Source organism: Cetorhinus maximus, chromosome 9, assembly GCF_964194155.1.
Source record: "Cetorhinus maximus chromosome 9, sCetMax3.hap1.1, whole genome shotgun sequence".
Lineage (NCBI taxonomy): Eukaryota > Metazoa > Chordata > Chondrichthyes > Lamniformes > Cetorhinidae > Cetorhinus > Cetorhinus maximus.
This window is the reverse complement of record NC_135887.1, coordinates 115,250,214-115,266,432: the sequence shown is the minus strand read 5'-3', so window position 1 is coordinate 115,266,432 and position 16,219 is coordinate 115,250,214. Positions and strand designations below refer to the sequence as shown.

Sequence of the window (16,219 nt, the reverse complement as noted above, 5' to 3'; positions counted from 1 at the left end):
TTCTCTTTAAGTTTGATACCATCTTTAACTTCGTAAGTTAACCACGGATGGTGGGCCCTCCCCCCTGGAATTTTTCTTTCTCATTGGAATGTACCTATTCTGTGTATTCTGAAATATCCCATTAATTATCTGCCACTGAACCTCTATTGACCCATCCCTTAACCTCATTTGCCAGTTCACTTTAGCTAGCTCTGCATTTCATGCCCTTATAATTGCCCTTATTTAAGTTTAAAGTATTAGTCTTGGACGCACTCGTCTCTCCCTCCAAATTAATGTGAAATTCAATCATATTATGATTGCTGCTACCTAGGAGTGCCTTCACTATGAGGTTAGCAATTAATCCTATCTCGTTGCACAGTACCAGGTCCAGTATAGCCTGCTCTCTGGTTGGCTCCAGAATGTGCTGTTCTAAGAAACTATCCTGAAAATATTTAATGAACTCCTCATCTATGCTACCTTTGCCCATTGATTTTTCCACTCTATATGTAGATTAAAATCCCCCATGATTATTGCTATACAAGCTCCCATTATCTGTTCTTTAGTACTCTGTCCTACCATGTACTTACAATTAGGGGGCCTGTACACCATTCCCAGAAGTGACTTATTTCCCTTATCATTTCTCATCTCAACCCAAACCGCTTCTACATCCTGGTTTCCTGAACTTAGGTCATCCCTCTCTAATGTGCTAATACTATCATTAATTAACAGAGCCACCCTTTCACCTTTTCCTAACTTCCTGTCCTTCCTAAATGTCACGTAACCTTCAATATTCAGGCCCCAATCTAAATCATCCTGTAGCTATGTCTCTGTAATGGCTATCAGATCATACTTATTTATTTTTATTTGCACTATCAGTTCATCTTTTTGTTTTGAATGCTGCATGCATTTAGATACAGGGCCTTTAGTTTTGTCCTTTTATTATTTTTGTAACGTCTAGCCTTATCTGCTTGGACCTTTTAGATTTTTACTCTTTGCCCCTTCCTGTCACGGTCTGTTTATCATTTCCCATATTAGTATCTTTCTCTCTTGCCTTGTCTCTACTCTTTGGTTTACCACATCTTCCCAAAATTGATCCCTTGCCCCCACTATTCAATTTAAAACCCTCTCTAGAGTTATGCAGCGCACAAGGACACCAGTCCCAGCATGATTCAGGCGTAGACCGTCCCAATGGTACTGGTCACACTTTCTCCAATACTGGTCCAGTGTCCCACTTCTCCCACACCAGCCTTTGAGCCACGCATTCATTTCTCTAATCTTATTTGCCCTATTTCAGTTTGCATGTGGCTCAGGTAATAATCCAGAAATTATAACCTTTGCAGTTCTGCTTCTTACTTTGGTATAGATCCCCATACTGACGATGCAGAACTTCCTCCCTCATCCTGCCTATGTTGTTGGTACCTATATGGATCAGGGCCACTGGATCCTCCCCCTCCCACTGCAAGCTCCTCTCCAGCCCTGAGCAAATGCCCTGAACCCTGGCACCAGGCAGGCAACATAGCCGCCTGGACTCTTGCTTCTTGCTACAGAGAACAGTGTCAATCCCCCTTATTATACTGTTCCCTACTATCATTACATTCCTTTGTGCTCCCCCCACATGAATGGCTTCCTGTGCTTTGGTTCCATGGCCAGTCAGCTCACCCGCCCTGCAGCCCCCACTCTCATCCAAACAAGCTGAAAGAATCTCAAACCCGATGGACAATTGCAGAGGCTGACACTCCTGCATTCCTGCCCTCTGGGTCCCCTTACCTGCCTCAGCTACAGTCACACCCTCCGGTCCTTGACCATCTTCCAAATCAGAAGACCCTATCCAAAGGGATGTGACTGCCTCCTGGTACAGAGCGTCTAGGTAACTTACCCTTTCCTTGATGTGTCGCAGTGTCTGCAGCTTAGCCTCAAGCTCAATGACTCTGAGCCGAAGCTCCTCAAACCGCAGACATACTTGTTCTGGATAACACTGGTATCCAGGAGCTCCACATGCTCCAGCCATGACACATCACCTGCCCTGCCATACTTATGTGCTTCAATTAATTACTTAATTATTTTATTCAATTATTTATTTTCTTTTATATATTTATTAATCTTAACACAAATTCCTGTACTATTTTAAACCTTAGGAATAGAGTAGACCTTGACCACTTACCAGATGCTCACCAAACAGCTAGTTTCTTCCCCTGCAGTAGAGCAAGAACCAGTTCCTACAGGGTAAAAAAGTTAGAAAAAACAAAGGAGCACCTCTTTCCCCTCCTCACTGAGCTCCCTCAGCTCACCAAACTCTCGCACTCCGTTGAGGTCGCACATAGTGATGGTCGCACTGAGAATGTCTGAATTTACATGTTCTAAACAAAAGGATTAGCCGAGCCCAGGTACAGCAAGACCAGTTCAAGCTAGTTTCCTTAATTAACTATTTCAGCTGCTGCTAGATAGCTTCTATTTCCTTGCTTAGGCCTCTGGATGAGACTTAGAATTTAAACAGTGCTTGCAGTTAAACAGTACTTGCAGTTCAATGTTAAATACAAACAATATTACATTTTTGGTATGATATTTAAGTTTCCCTCAGGTCACCAAACTCTCACATCCCATTGGGGTTGCACACTTGGTCTCAGTCTGAGGGCTCATGCCTCTCACTACCATGCCCACACCCTACAAAACAGGAGTAGATGTTTCGGCTCCTTTTTATTGGTTTGATAGTACAATGTTTGGTATTTTTTTCTGTATCTTGAATAAGAAAATAAGAAATAGGAGCAGGCTTAGGTCACACAGCTCCTCAAGCCTGTTCCGTCATTTAGTAAGATCATGGTGATCTACCTCAACTCCACTTTTCTGTTCTATCCCTATATCCCTTGGTTCTGTTAGTGACCAAAGATCTATCAATCTCAGCCTTGAACATGCTCATCGACTGAGCATTCACAGCTCTCTGGGATAGAAAATTCAGAAGATTCACAAACTTATGAGTGAATAAATTTCTTCTCATTTCAGTCCTATATGACTGGCTGTTTATCCTGAGAATATGATCCCTAGTTCTACACCCTCCAGCGAGGGGAAACACCTTCTCAGAATTTACCCTCTCAAGCCCTTTATGAATTTCATACATTTCAAATGAAATCTCCTCTCATTCTTCTAAACCCGAGAGAATATGGGCCCTATCTGCTCAATCTCTCCTCATAGGACAGCTTTCTCATTCCAGGAATAAATCTATTGAACCTTTATTGGCACTTCTTCTAAGGCAAGATGATTACATGATTACTCCTGCCTAACCGCTCGGAACTAAAATTAAATTGTATTGTTTTTGGTCCAAAACTGGCTTTTGAGTAACCAACTCCGTTGCTCTTCAGGTAACTCTCCCAGGTTACGTTGAGGCCTTTTCGCACGCTCGGTGTGCACAGAGCTCCCCCCATCGGCAGTACAGTCAGACGCAGCCTTCGAATCCGTCTCGGTGTATTGAACAAGCTCAGGCTCCATCCACCGCGGCCTCTCAGCAGAGCTTGACTGAGAATGAGTCCTCCGAAACCTCCTACACCAACATCTCTACCGCTGCTTTGGTCAAGGCCATCAGAGAGGAGGTTGCAAAGCTGGCCAAGAAACAGACGGGCATGTTTGAATTCCAGGTTTAGCTGCGCTCTGCAGTGTTCCCCTATGAAGAGCCTTTGCAAAACTTCTTCCCACAGGAGCCAAAGCAGTGGTGGAAATTTGGCTTTCAGATTGGATTCATCTTGGCCAGTGAGTAGGTTGTTAGCCTTGAGACGTAAACAAAAAAGTCATTCTTTCATGGATTCGGGCCATTGTTTCAAGCCATGAAAAGCCAATCCATCAAATGATTTGGCTCCTTCGCCAATGGAATGCATCTGAAAATGCGCCACCAGACATTGCGTCTCATCCTAGTAATGTCATTTAGCATAATGTTTAGCACAAAACCCCTACGTTCATGGAGGCGGGAGGACTTTGATTGGCCCCTGTGTATTTCCCATAGGTGGTCAGTATATATATCGAAAACAGATGTGCAAAAAATAAATTACGACAAAGAGAAAAGCGACAATAAATGAGGCATCGCAGCTACAGATTAAGCCCTACCTTGTGCACCCCCCCCCCCCACCCCACCCCGCCCCTTAAAGAAATTCAGGCGTCAGTTGAAAAAGAAAGCAGAACTGACACAGAGTTTATGGGATCTTGCTGACCTATTGCGACCAGTGATTTTGTGAGGCCCCATTGGAAAACCTGGTGGTCGCTGGTTTCAATCTCGGATCAGAATGGCTTCTGTCTGACTCAACACTGGATTAAGGATACAGTCCCTCCCTTTAGCCAAACCAAGAAGCGTCCTGACGGTCAATACACTCTTCACTGAAGAACCACTTGTTGATCCATGATCCTCAGTCCACTCACTAACCTTGGCACTCAAGATTCAAACTGTTCCCTATCATCAAACAAATCTATATTTCCCACTGTCGTATGGCCCAGTATGAAGATGTTATGCTGAGTTGCGCTTATGCGATCAGTGCTACTTATTGTGGGATGTGTGCCCCCCAACCCCTGCCATCCCATACAGCTTTGGAAAACGGTTGTCTTTAATGATGGACTCATCACTCATATCTCTGAAATCCCAGATGTTTCTCTGCTGCAAACGATTAAACTTCAACCATACAGGCCCTGACATTACATTGAGATTTAACCCCTTTCATTAAAACAAGAGTGGAATTTCAGATTTCTTCTGTCTTATCGTTGGGTATCCCATGGCATTATTTAAGGGCCATGAGGAACATCAAATGCTTAGAAAGTAGTTTGAACTTAGGTAAGGGTATTAAGTTTTATGGAACCGTGGCAGGAGATAGAGTTAAGATATTGATCATACAAGATGTAATTGAATTCTGGAATAGGCTTCAAGGGCTGAATGGCCTCTTCCTGTTCCTGTGTTGCAAAAGGGTTCTGGCAATATTAACTACAAGCGTCAACTTCAAGCATTTTATATGAATAGAACTCAAAAGATTGAATTGAAGCCTTTAAAGCCTCATCCTTGTAAGATGTACTGAATGTATTTTATATGGAAAGACTCCACTGGGTGAACTTCATCAGCCTCCGCTCCCAGTGAGGTGCCCCACTCGCAGGGAGTGCAGTGCCAAAGGAGATCTCTGACCTGTGCATTCCTGGGGTGAGTCCTATTGTGTTGGACATGGTGGAGTTGAGGGTGGGGAGCTGTGTGCCCTGTGTGGGGAGCCCGCCCCCTCTTTGGATTAACACTGAGAGATATTAAATGTTCTCCTTTACCAAAATCAATGTTTCACTTCTAGGGATTGATTAATCTCCTCAAGAGGTGAAAGAACAACATTGGGTTTGATAGAGGTTGGCCTGAATTCCACTGCAATGTGTTCTCTCCTCGAAACAGCAACTGTTAGAGACTGTTGACGTGCAAACCTGTTTTAATGGGAATTTATCATGGATACATCTTTGCCTTTAAGTAACCTTTAACAATCTAACATAAGGCAGGATAATTAGAAGGACCTCTATGTTACTGTTTGGCCTCTCGGGGAATGGTGCTGAAATAGACACATCTTCGTGCTGCCCCATCCAGATGGCCGCCAGATCCTCTAACGCTCCTGGCGCAGGTTAGTCTCTAGCTGCAGCTCCAACCATTGTGTGCATCCATAATCAATGAGACTGTTCGTGTGTTATGGCACACGGCACGGTGCACACTTGGCAACCAGGCCTGGCAACCACCCTGTTATGGCGAATGGATTCTGACACCCTGGGGCAATGCTAATCTCACTCAGTTCACAGGATCGAGTTGAACCCAAGTTTTATCTCCTATCAAATACTATGATTTCAGTAGAGAGTATAATGGTGCAGGATGTAAAACCAGCATTGTGCACAAACCCGTCAGCCTCCCGAGGAGTGGGTTAAGTTAAAATTGCAAGTGCACACCCCATACCCAGCCATGGGAGTGTGTTTTAGTGAAGCCAATCTAGGTGGGGGTGGGTGAGGGAGGGTCGGGGGGTGGCGGGTTAGTGTGTGCGTTTGAGGCATTTGCTATGTATATTAAATAGTTACTACTGATGTTGGGAGTATTACAGTATTGCACAGTGTTGAGAATGAGCGATGAGTGGCATCAGGAAAACCACACTGGGTTGGATGAATATCATCAAGTCTTTGGGTCATTGCAGTAAATTGATGTAAAGTGACACATTCAGTACAACTTATCAACAATTTCCTCTCCTGGGCTTTTGTACAGAAGTTTGCACAGCATCAACGTATTCCAAGGACAATAATCAAAGGTGATCATCGTCTACTTATATTCTCTCACTAGGCCAAGTCCTGGGTCCTGAAGATTATCGTTTGACTTATACAAGTATGTGTCAGAACTCAATATGATCCAGTACTCTTGTTTCTGTGCCATTGGATTTTTATTTTCTACTTGGATTTAAATTATGTGAACTGTACAGCAAGTGCTAATTGCACAAGCAGTGGTCGTGTAAACGTGCCAGGTTAATCCGGTCAGTACAAAGGAGTTAAATGGTTACCCTCATGGGGGCAAACTAGTTTCCATTGTTCAGTGAATACCACATTCTCTACTTACCCTGTGACTCTTGTCATTCCCTGATAATTGTGGACGCTCTGGATTTTTGGAATGAATTTTTTTCTCTTTCAGGAACTGCACGGGTGAGCAGCTGTTTGGCAAAATTCAAGAAAGCAACACCTTCAGTTTCATTACTCCCCAGGTTTGACGTGTGCCCCTGCACTCTGGATGTCAATCTGAAGAGTAATTGCAAAAGAAAAAAACTCCCTCAGCATTGTTTCTGTATTAAATTGACTGAAAATGTATTAAGTGCATCTCATAAAAAGCATTGTGATGCCGAAACTGCTTCCTGCTGATGGGCTGGAAGTAAGGCTTTTAAAAAAATATAAAATTGGAAAGGATGATCGATGCAGAGGTTTTAAAATCACATCGTTCGAGGAACCAGTTTGTTTATTGGCCGATGAATTCTACTGCTCCCTATGCTTTAAATAGTGAAAGGGTCACAGTTGTCAGTCAATACTTGTATTATTAATGGCTGTTAGGTGTCCACCATGCATCAGTTGATAGTACTATTGCCTGAGTGAAAAGGATGTGGGTACAACTTCCACTCCAAGCACTTGAACACACAATCTAGACAGACACTATCAGTGCAGCAGTGCAGTACATGAGGGAGTGCTGCACTGTCGGAGGTGCCATCTTTCAGATGAGACATTAAACCGAGGCCTCGTGTGCCCCCTCAGGTGGATGTAAAAGATGTCTTGGCGCTATTTTGATGAAGAGCCTGGTGTCCTGGCCAATATTTATTCTTCACTGGCCATTGTCACATTGCTGTTTGTGGGAAATTGCTGTGCTCAGAGCGACTGCCACGTTTCCTACATTGTAACAGTGACTACACTTCAAAAGTACTTCATTGGCTGTAAGGTGCTTTGGGACTTTTTGGAGTTGTGAAAAACTCTATATAAACACACGTCTTCCCTCAAATTGACAAGATGTAACGAGTGGTGCGTCACAGGGATTAGGGCTAGGGCCTCAACTTTTTACAATTTACATAAGTGATTTAGATGAAGGGACAGAAGGTATGGTTGCTAAATTTGCAGATGATACAAAGGTAGGTAGGAAAGTAAGCCATGAAGAGGACATACAGAGACTACAAAGGGATATAGACAGGTGAAGTGAGTGGGCAAATATCTGGCAAATGAAGTATAATGTGGGAAAATATGAAATTGTCCATTTTGGCTGGAAGAATAAAAAAAGAAGCATATTATCTAAATGATGAGAAATTGCACAGCATTGAGATGCAGAAGGATCCAAGTGGCCTCGTGCATTAATGCAAAAGTTTAGTATGTAGGTAAAGCAAGTAATTAGGAAAGCTAATAGAATGTTATTGTTTACTGTGAGGGGAATTGAATATTAAAGTAGAGAGCTTATGCTTCAATTCTAAGAGCATTGGTGAGACCTCGTCTGGAGTACTCTGTACAGTGTTAGTCTCCTTACTTAAGGAAGGATGTAAATGCATTGGAAGCAGTTCAGAGAAGGTTTACTTGACGAATACCAGGAATGGGCAGGTTGTCTTATGAGGAAAGGTTAGACAGGCCAAGCTTGTATCCGCTGGAGTTTAGAACAAAGAATAAGAGACTTGATTGAAACATATAAGATCCTGTGGGGTCTTGACAGGGTGAGTGTGGAAAGGATGTTTCCTCTTGTAGGAGAATCTAGGACTTGGGGTCACTGTTTAAAAACAAGAGGTCACCCATTTAGGGCAGAGATGAGGGGAATTTTTTCTCTCAGAGGATTGTGAGTCTTTGGAATTCTTTTCCTCAAGACGGTGGAAGCAGAATGTTTGAACATTTTTAAGGCAGAGCTGGATAGATTCTTGATAAGCAAGGGGTTGAAAGGTTATCAGGGCTGGGTGGGAATGTGGATTTGAGGTTGCAATCAGATCAGCCATGATCTTATTAAATGGCGGAGTAGACTCGAGGAGCTGAGTGGCCTACTCCTCCTCCTAATGCGTATGTTCGTATGATTACATGCCAAATTAAATTAAATTTTGGATTATTTGAAGTGCTATAATTTGAATGGCTATAACCTAACAATGCCTGTTTGCAATATTAGCAGTTAAACACATAACAAATTCATGTGACATTAATCAGTATGATAATTTAAAGCAGACATTACTCCATATATTTAAAATGGTTTAAAGCACGATGTTAGAATAGCAGGAAGAGCACTGGGATATCAGTGCAGTAAGCATTTATCCACCACATTCATTCATGGATGTGTCCTGATCATATGCGGGCAGCCGTTCATCAGAAACTGGGAAAGATAATCCTGCTTTAAACTGTTAATGTTACCCCTTTTGTGAACTTTGAAGTGCATTTTGCAGAGTTGCAGTGAAAACAATCAGCAGATTTGCAACTCAAAGGCAATCCGATTACTTCATCCTGAGTTTGTGAAGCTGACAAAAACACCAAATGGACATTTGGACGATTGGAAGGGAATTCAACTTTAATGCTAGAAGATGTACATGTTTGCTGTGACTTAAGAGAATGCTCGCTCTGCTCTTCTGTCCATTTCCCTAACCTCTTGTTCATTGCACTAGGCTGGGTCTTGCCGGAGGCATCTTGTGGTGTGCCCCGTTAGTTCAACTTTACCCTGTACCGATCAGCTTGAAAATGTTTTCCTGCATGAAAGAGGCCGGGAGGAGAACAGACAAATGGAGCCAGGAGTGCAGCAGTGTAAAGGAGCCAGGAGGAGAGCAGAGCAACATGAAGGAGTCAGGAGGAGAGCAGAACAGCGTAAAGGAGCAAGGAGGAGAGCAGAGCAACATGAAGGAGTCAGGAGGAGAGCTGAGCAACATGAAGGACTCAGGAGGAGAGCAGAACAGCATAAAGGAGGCCAGGAGCATCTCTAAATATTTGACTTAACTCTTAGAACATTTTCTATTTAATTTTAACTTTATTTTGAGGTTTGATTAATTAATTGAATGCTGGTTGTCTTATGATAAATGATCAAACTGACTTTAACTTTTACAGTAATTAATTGATCAAGTCATACTTTGCAGTTATAAAAGCAGAAAATGTTGGAAAAACTCAGCAGGCCTGGGAGCATCTCTGTTTCTCTTTTCAGACTCTGAAGAAGAGTCATAGGGACTCAAAACTCTCCACGGATGCTGCCAGACCTGCTGAGTTTTTCCAACATTTTCTGCTTTTATAACTGCAAAGTATGACTTGATCAATTAATTACTGTAAAAGTTAAAGTCAGTTTGATCATTTATCATAAGACAACCAGCATTCAATTAATTAATCAAACCTCAAAATAAAGTTAAAATTAAATAGAAAATGTTCTAAGAGTTAAGTCAAATATTTACGTTAAGTCTCTCTAAAATAAAGTGCTGGTATCACAAGGGAAGCTGTTGTTTGGTGAGTAGCCGGTGAGTCTTTATTTATCTCATTCTTAATATTATTTTGGGCAGGGATTTCCCATTGGCACGGGCATGTTCGGTGGCGTGAGTGGACGATATGGCAAGAAGGCCAAAAATCGGTTTCACAACATCGTGAAACCAGTTCGCGTTCGTCCACTCAGCCCGTCGATGGCGGGCTGCATTTCCCACCATTGGACATTGGGAACCTCATTGTAATACATCACCATATTATAAGGCCAGTCTGCCAGACTCTTGTCCTCCCCCACCGCCCGCCTGCTGGATCGTCTGCCCTCGTCGGTGGGAAAACACACCGGTGCAGAACATGTCTTGACAACTGTGACATGCAAAAGCTGGGACTTACTGCCAGGGCCTTGCTCACATTGCGGACATCCGAGGAACAGAAGATGCTGGAGCTCAACAGCTCCAGCATCAAGAGGAACAGCCATGGATTCTCATGGACAAGGCTCTTCTGTGAAGCAGCTCACGGAAGTTGAAAAGTCACCATTGATGCTCACAACGGATGATGGTTGAGAGGGTGGGAGAGGAAGGTTTATGATCGACTGGGAGAGGAAGAGCTGTCGGAGGTGGGGGGAGAGGTTGGGAGTGGGGGAATGAAGGTATCGGAGGGGTGAAGTTGGGAGGGAGGGGGAATGAAGGTGCTGGGGGGTGAGGTTGGGGAGGGAATGAAGGTGTCTGGGGGATGAGGTTAGAAGAAATGAAGGTGTCGGGAGGGTAAGGTTGGGAGGAGGGAGGGAGTACGGGGGAGGAGGGAGTAACAGGCGAGAAGGTGGCAACTGGGGAGGTAGGTGTAAGGGTGGTGGAAGGTGTAATGGAAGGAGTTCAGAGGGGGAAGGAGTGCAGAGAGGGGAGGGAGTTGGAGCGGTAGGAAGGAATGTAGAGCGAGGAGGGAGTAAGGGTGGAGGAAGAAGTGAGAAGTCCGAGGGAATCAGGAAGGGAGAAGGAATAAGGCTGGAGGAAGAATTGAGGCTGGAGGATGAGGTAAGGCTGGAGGAAGGAGTTGGGAGTGGGGAAGGACTAAGGGGTGGCGGAAGAAGTAAGGATGTTTGAGGGAGTCAGGAAGGGGGATGGACTAAACGGGAGAGGGACTAAACGGGAGGGGAGTCCTGCGGGTGTAGGGGAAGGGATTCCGGGGGGAAGGGTTCCGGAGGGGGGATGCCCAGGTGAATGGGCAAGGGAAGGGTCTGTTGGGTTCATGACTGCCTCCTGGGGTGCGAAATGAGGGTGGGCATGGTATGGTGAGAATGACCGAGGGCAGAGTGAGGCGGAGGGTGGGCGAGTGAGGGTTTGACGGTAGCGGTAGAAGAGACGGCGAGGTTGGTGGGGACTTGGAGGCAGACATGAACCCTGGGGATGGGGAGGAGGAGGCCAGGGAGGTGAATGTGGATGGGGGTGGGATTTTCGAAAAGGAAGGGAACTTGTACGTTCATCCCCGAAGGAAAAGCGTTGTGGCTGGTAGGGCACGGAGGGGAGGTGGAAGGTGTTGCCGGGGTGTTAACTGTGATGGGGGAAAGGAAATGGGTGACTGGGGAGGGGAAAAGACGGGGGAGTGCACAAATAACCGAATCCAGACCATGCTATCCAAATGGAAAGTGAAACGAGAGTCGTGGTGGGCAAGATCAGGTGCTGCATGGGAGTGTGATCATTGAGTAGGTGGAGATGCAGGTCAGCTTGATGGACAACTGAAAGTGAACCCCAGCAGCATTCAAAATGCTCAGGACAGTGAGAAACGTGAAGGATCCCGTGCATGTTGGGTACTTGCACAAGGCTCAGAAAGGCCCTGCTACACACACACACTCCTCCCTCCAGAATCACTCGTTGGCCAGCTGCTCCCTCTGCGGTGACAGAGGACGAGGTTGAGGGGCTCACAGGCAAAGGGGACTCGGAGGGAGAGGACAGCCTCTGAGATTCCTGAGTGGATACCCCAGGGGTGTCAGGCAGCTGCTCCTTCTCCCTTCAGGTGATGAGGGCCCCAGCCTGACCCCTTGAGGGCATGGAGAACATGGAGGGACGTTGAGGTGCCCCGTTTCCCTCTTGCATTGCCATGACAGGAGAACACCCATGGCTACCGCGATAGACAGTAGGCCTGGGCACATCTCCATGTTCTGCTGGACCAGGGTCTCCATGATGTCCGCCATCCTCCCCATGGAGACCTCCATACAAATACATGTGGGCACCACTCCATCAGAGAACAGGCTTACGCACCCCTCTGACATTTTTTTTATTCGTTCATGGGATGTGGGTGTTTCAGAGCCAACCACATTGCTGTGAGACTGTGAGTCACAGACCGGGTAAGGACGGCAGATTTCCTTCCCTGAAGGACATTAGCGAACCAGATGGGTTTTTACAACAATCAGCAATGGTTTCATGGTGATCACCAGATTTTTAATTCCAGATTTTTTTAATATATTGAATTCAAATTCTACCATCTGCTTTGGTGGGATTTGAACCCAGGTCCCCAGAGCATTACCCTGGGTCTCTGGATTACCAGTCCAGTGACTACACCACTGTCTCCCCAAAAGGCTTTTGAACGACCTCAAGTTTACCAAGGGTAGAGTGTGGAAGGCCAGCCAGGCGTTTGCCGTAATAGTTAAACCTGGAGGTTAACGAAGGGATGAATGAGGGCTTCAGCAGCTGATCAGCTGGGCAGAGTTCAGGTGATGTTACGTAGATAGAAATAGACTAAAACCGAACAGCATCACCAAGGATACAACACATTTGTATTGAAAACTGAAATCCTCCAATGGTTTTTCTGACTGAAATCCCTCAAAACAAAAAGTAAAAACTGTTTGTACAAATTTACTCCTGAACTTAACCCTATCCTTTCACTTTGTGACAGCTTCAGTCATTTTCAAACGTTTCCACTCATCTTTAACTTTTTTTCAATATTTAGCAAATCAATGGTATCGTCCACACATGACAGGGAAGAAAACATCGACGAGTGGAAACACACACACACCCGCCCTGTAAGAAATCCAGGCAGTCTGTGGTGTCTGATGACAGGGTACCAACTGGTAGGCAGTACGTCAGCTCCAAAACTCAGCGTGTGTATATTATTAATGAGCTAAGGCATCACATAAGAGTCTCATTTTAGCACAAAGCTAGGTTAATACAGTTCACACACTTCACTACAGCTGATCTAGGAACAGATCCTTAAGGAAGAACATGACCGGAGTAATATTCTAAGCCTCCAGTCAGCTTGGAGTACTGAACAGAATAGTTATTAAGCCAGTTCCAGCGACTCGACGAGCTAGCATATCACAAATTGTCGATTGGAGAGCTTATCTGTGACTCCTCGTGTAGTGACAACAATAACGGAGCATTTTCTATCATGTTATTCTTTTTGTCATGCTATGTGCAGATTAAGAACCCGGTTTGTTCACAGGAAATAGCTTCAGAGCAAGTGTCAGGTCCAAAGTGAGCATCAGAGAAAGGGGGAACAAGTCACAGAATTCAAATACCAGAATTCTGTGGAGTTTTCTTATATCTTCTTGATTGGTAGCTCTGTTTGAGGTTAGTGATATTTTTAAATTTCCTTTGTCCCAGTCCGATTCTGAAAAGGTATTTCAGGCTGCTTCGGAGTATTCTGTCCGAAGTCAGTGACAATGAAAATGCAGCAATGAAACATCTTAACATATGTTCCAGGGGCTGTGTGTCAGGATAACTCACTCTCACTGTGTTATTTTTTGCTGTTTCTCTGCTGAGGGCTTCCAACAGCTCTGTGTGATGTTCCCATGCCTTCTGCTGACTCTCCAGGATGAGTTGGAAGGCCAAATCCAGAGCTCGCCATCTGACTCTGTCCTCACAAATGCCTGATCCCCAGCAGCCCTCCAAGTGCCGGGGAGCTCGCATGAACCTGCCTCCTCCTGCTGTGGACACCAGATTGTGAACCCGAGGCTGCTCTAGATTTAGGTTCCACCGAGGTGTGTGTCTCTGTGCTGGTGAAGGGTGTGGGTAAGCGCTGTGACGGGTCTCCCAGGCTGCGTATTTCCAGCTCTTCATTGGAGGAGACGTCCTCTTGGCTGGAGGTGAGGACCTGGATGGAGCTGAGGGATTGGCTGGCTGAGCAAGTTGGTCGCTTGGCAGAGCTCCCTGTGAACCAAAGTAGAATAATTAGTGCATGGCAGCAGAGTCACAAGCAGGAGAGAGAGCACTCACATTTGCATTGAGAGAGATGTGATGCAGGATCTTTATGAGGTTGTTCACCACCGACCTCACTGTCACCGTAGGCACTGTCCATGTCCTCACCAGTCAGTGCGATGGCACACTCCTCAAAGTGAGTGAGGGGCCTAATGTTGGCCATGACATCCCTGGTCTTGGACATCTTCCTGCTGATGTGAGCAGGTTTCTCCCGCATGAAAGTAGATGGAGAGAGTGTTAACGGGACACATGGCACTGTGTGGAATACTTGTGTGGTGAGTAGAGCCATTGACAGGATGGAGCTCGAGAGGGTATGAGCCTATGGAGTTGTGAGTGTGTGTGAATTAGTGGTGTTGTCCCTTGAGGTGTGAGACCCCTGTGGATATGTGATAGGCTTGTGAGTGTGTGACTTGAGAGTGATGAGAAGAGTGAATTACCTTGGTGGAATGGATGAGACCATTCATCCTGTAGCAGCACTAGGTGGCTGTCCTCTTTTGCAGAACACTGGCACTGACCAGCTGCCAGCGCCTCCCAAGCCAGATGAGTAAGGTTGCTGCCCATCCTGCGGGCAGAGAAGGGTTAGAGGACATCATGGCGACCCTCCACTGCATCCAAAAGGCGCTCGAGGGATGCATCATTGAACCTGGGAGCTGCAGTCTTTTTGCCTTTCAGGGCCATGTCATCTTTGCAGCAGACAGTGAACGTAGTATCATAAGGTTTAGGTTGGCTATGGAAAGGAACAAGGAGCAACCCAGAGTAAAAATAATTAATTGAAGGAGGGCCAATTTCAATGGTGTGACAACAGATCTGCCCAGGTAAATTGTAATCAAAGGTTGGCAGGCAAAACTGTAACAGAACAATGGGCTGTCTTCAAAGAGGAGATAGTTCAGGTATGTTCCTGTGAGGGAAAAAGTAGGACAACCAAAGACAGAGCTCGCTGAATGACGATCGAGATAGAGAATAGAGTGAAGCAGAAAACAGATGTCAGGTTGATGATACGAGCGTGGACAAGGCTGAATATAGAAAGTTCAAAGAGAAAGTGAAGAAAGAAATAAGAACAGCAAATAGAGTGTATGAAAAGAGACTAGCAGCCAGCACTAAAACAGAATCCATAAGTCTGTTGTAGGCATATAAATAGTAAAATGATGGTTAAGAGGGCTAGAGCTGATTAGGGACCAAAAAGGGAATTTATGCTTGGAGATGGAGGGCATGATTGAGGTGCTAGATGACTACTTTGCATCCACCTTTACCAAGGGAGAAGACGCTGCCAAAGGCATTGTGAAAATGGAGGTGGTTGAGAGTCTGGATGGACTAAAAATTGATAAAGATGAGGTATTAGAAAGGCTTGTTGTACTTAGAGTTAATAAGTCACCAGGACCAGATCAGATGCCCCTGAGGATACTGAGGGAAGTAAGGGTGGAGATTGTGGAGCCAGTCGCCAGAATCCTCCAATCCTCCTTAGATACAGGGGTGGTTACCAGAGGATGGGAGAACTGCACCTGCTACACCCTGTTCAACCTTGAGTTCAGTTTAACCTTGGTGATGGGAAAGCTTTGCGAAACGATAATCGGGGACAAAATTAACAGCCACTTGTACGAATTTGGATCAATTAATGAACTCCAGTATGGACTTTTTCAGGACAAATTATGTTTAACTAATTGGATTGAATTTTTCTGATGCGGCAACAGAAGCTTGAAGAGTATTACATGGTAAATGGGGCGGACATGGGCTTCTGAAAGGCGCAGAGAGCCAGCACGGACAAGATGGGCTGATAGGTCTCCTATGCTGTATTCATTCTATGATTCTAATGAACTGGGAATGTGAGCTGATGTGATAGCGTGAGGGTGGTGCATTACTGATTTCAAAAGAAAATTGGACAGGTACGTGAAGGAAATAAACTTGCAGGGCAACAGTGGGACTGACTGGATTATTCCGTGAGGAGTCAGCATGAACTCAATAGGCCAAATGGCCTCCTGAGCTGTAATTGACTCTTTGACTCTATATCTACTCTTAGGGCAGAATCCTGCTCTGCCCTTTGTGACCAGTGATGTCAATGGTGTACCTGGACCTCATCACACATGACCAATACTTATCTGACTGTGCCTGAGGTGAGATTTGAGCTGCTGTCCAATTAGAAC

At 45.2% G+C, this 16,219-nt stretch overlaps 1 protein-coding gene across 1 annotated transcript in view; it reads left to right on the top strand.

Moving 5' to 3' along the window:
- kiaa1549la (KIAA1549-like a) overlaps positions 1 to 3,978 on the top strand; it is a 241,453-nt gene extending 237,475 nt beyond the window's left edge. Inside the window, exon 19 of the mRNA XM_078547885.1 lies at positions 3,333 to 3,978. Coding sequence (XP_078404011.1) covers positions 3,333 to 3,611 — 279 coding nt within the window. The 3' untranslated portion in view covers positions 3,612 to 3,978. The remainder of the gene's footprint in view (positions 1 to 3,332) is intronic.
- The last annotated feature ends 12,241 nt before the right edge of the window (positions 3,979 to 16,219 follow it).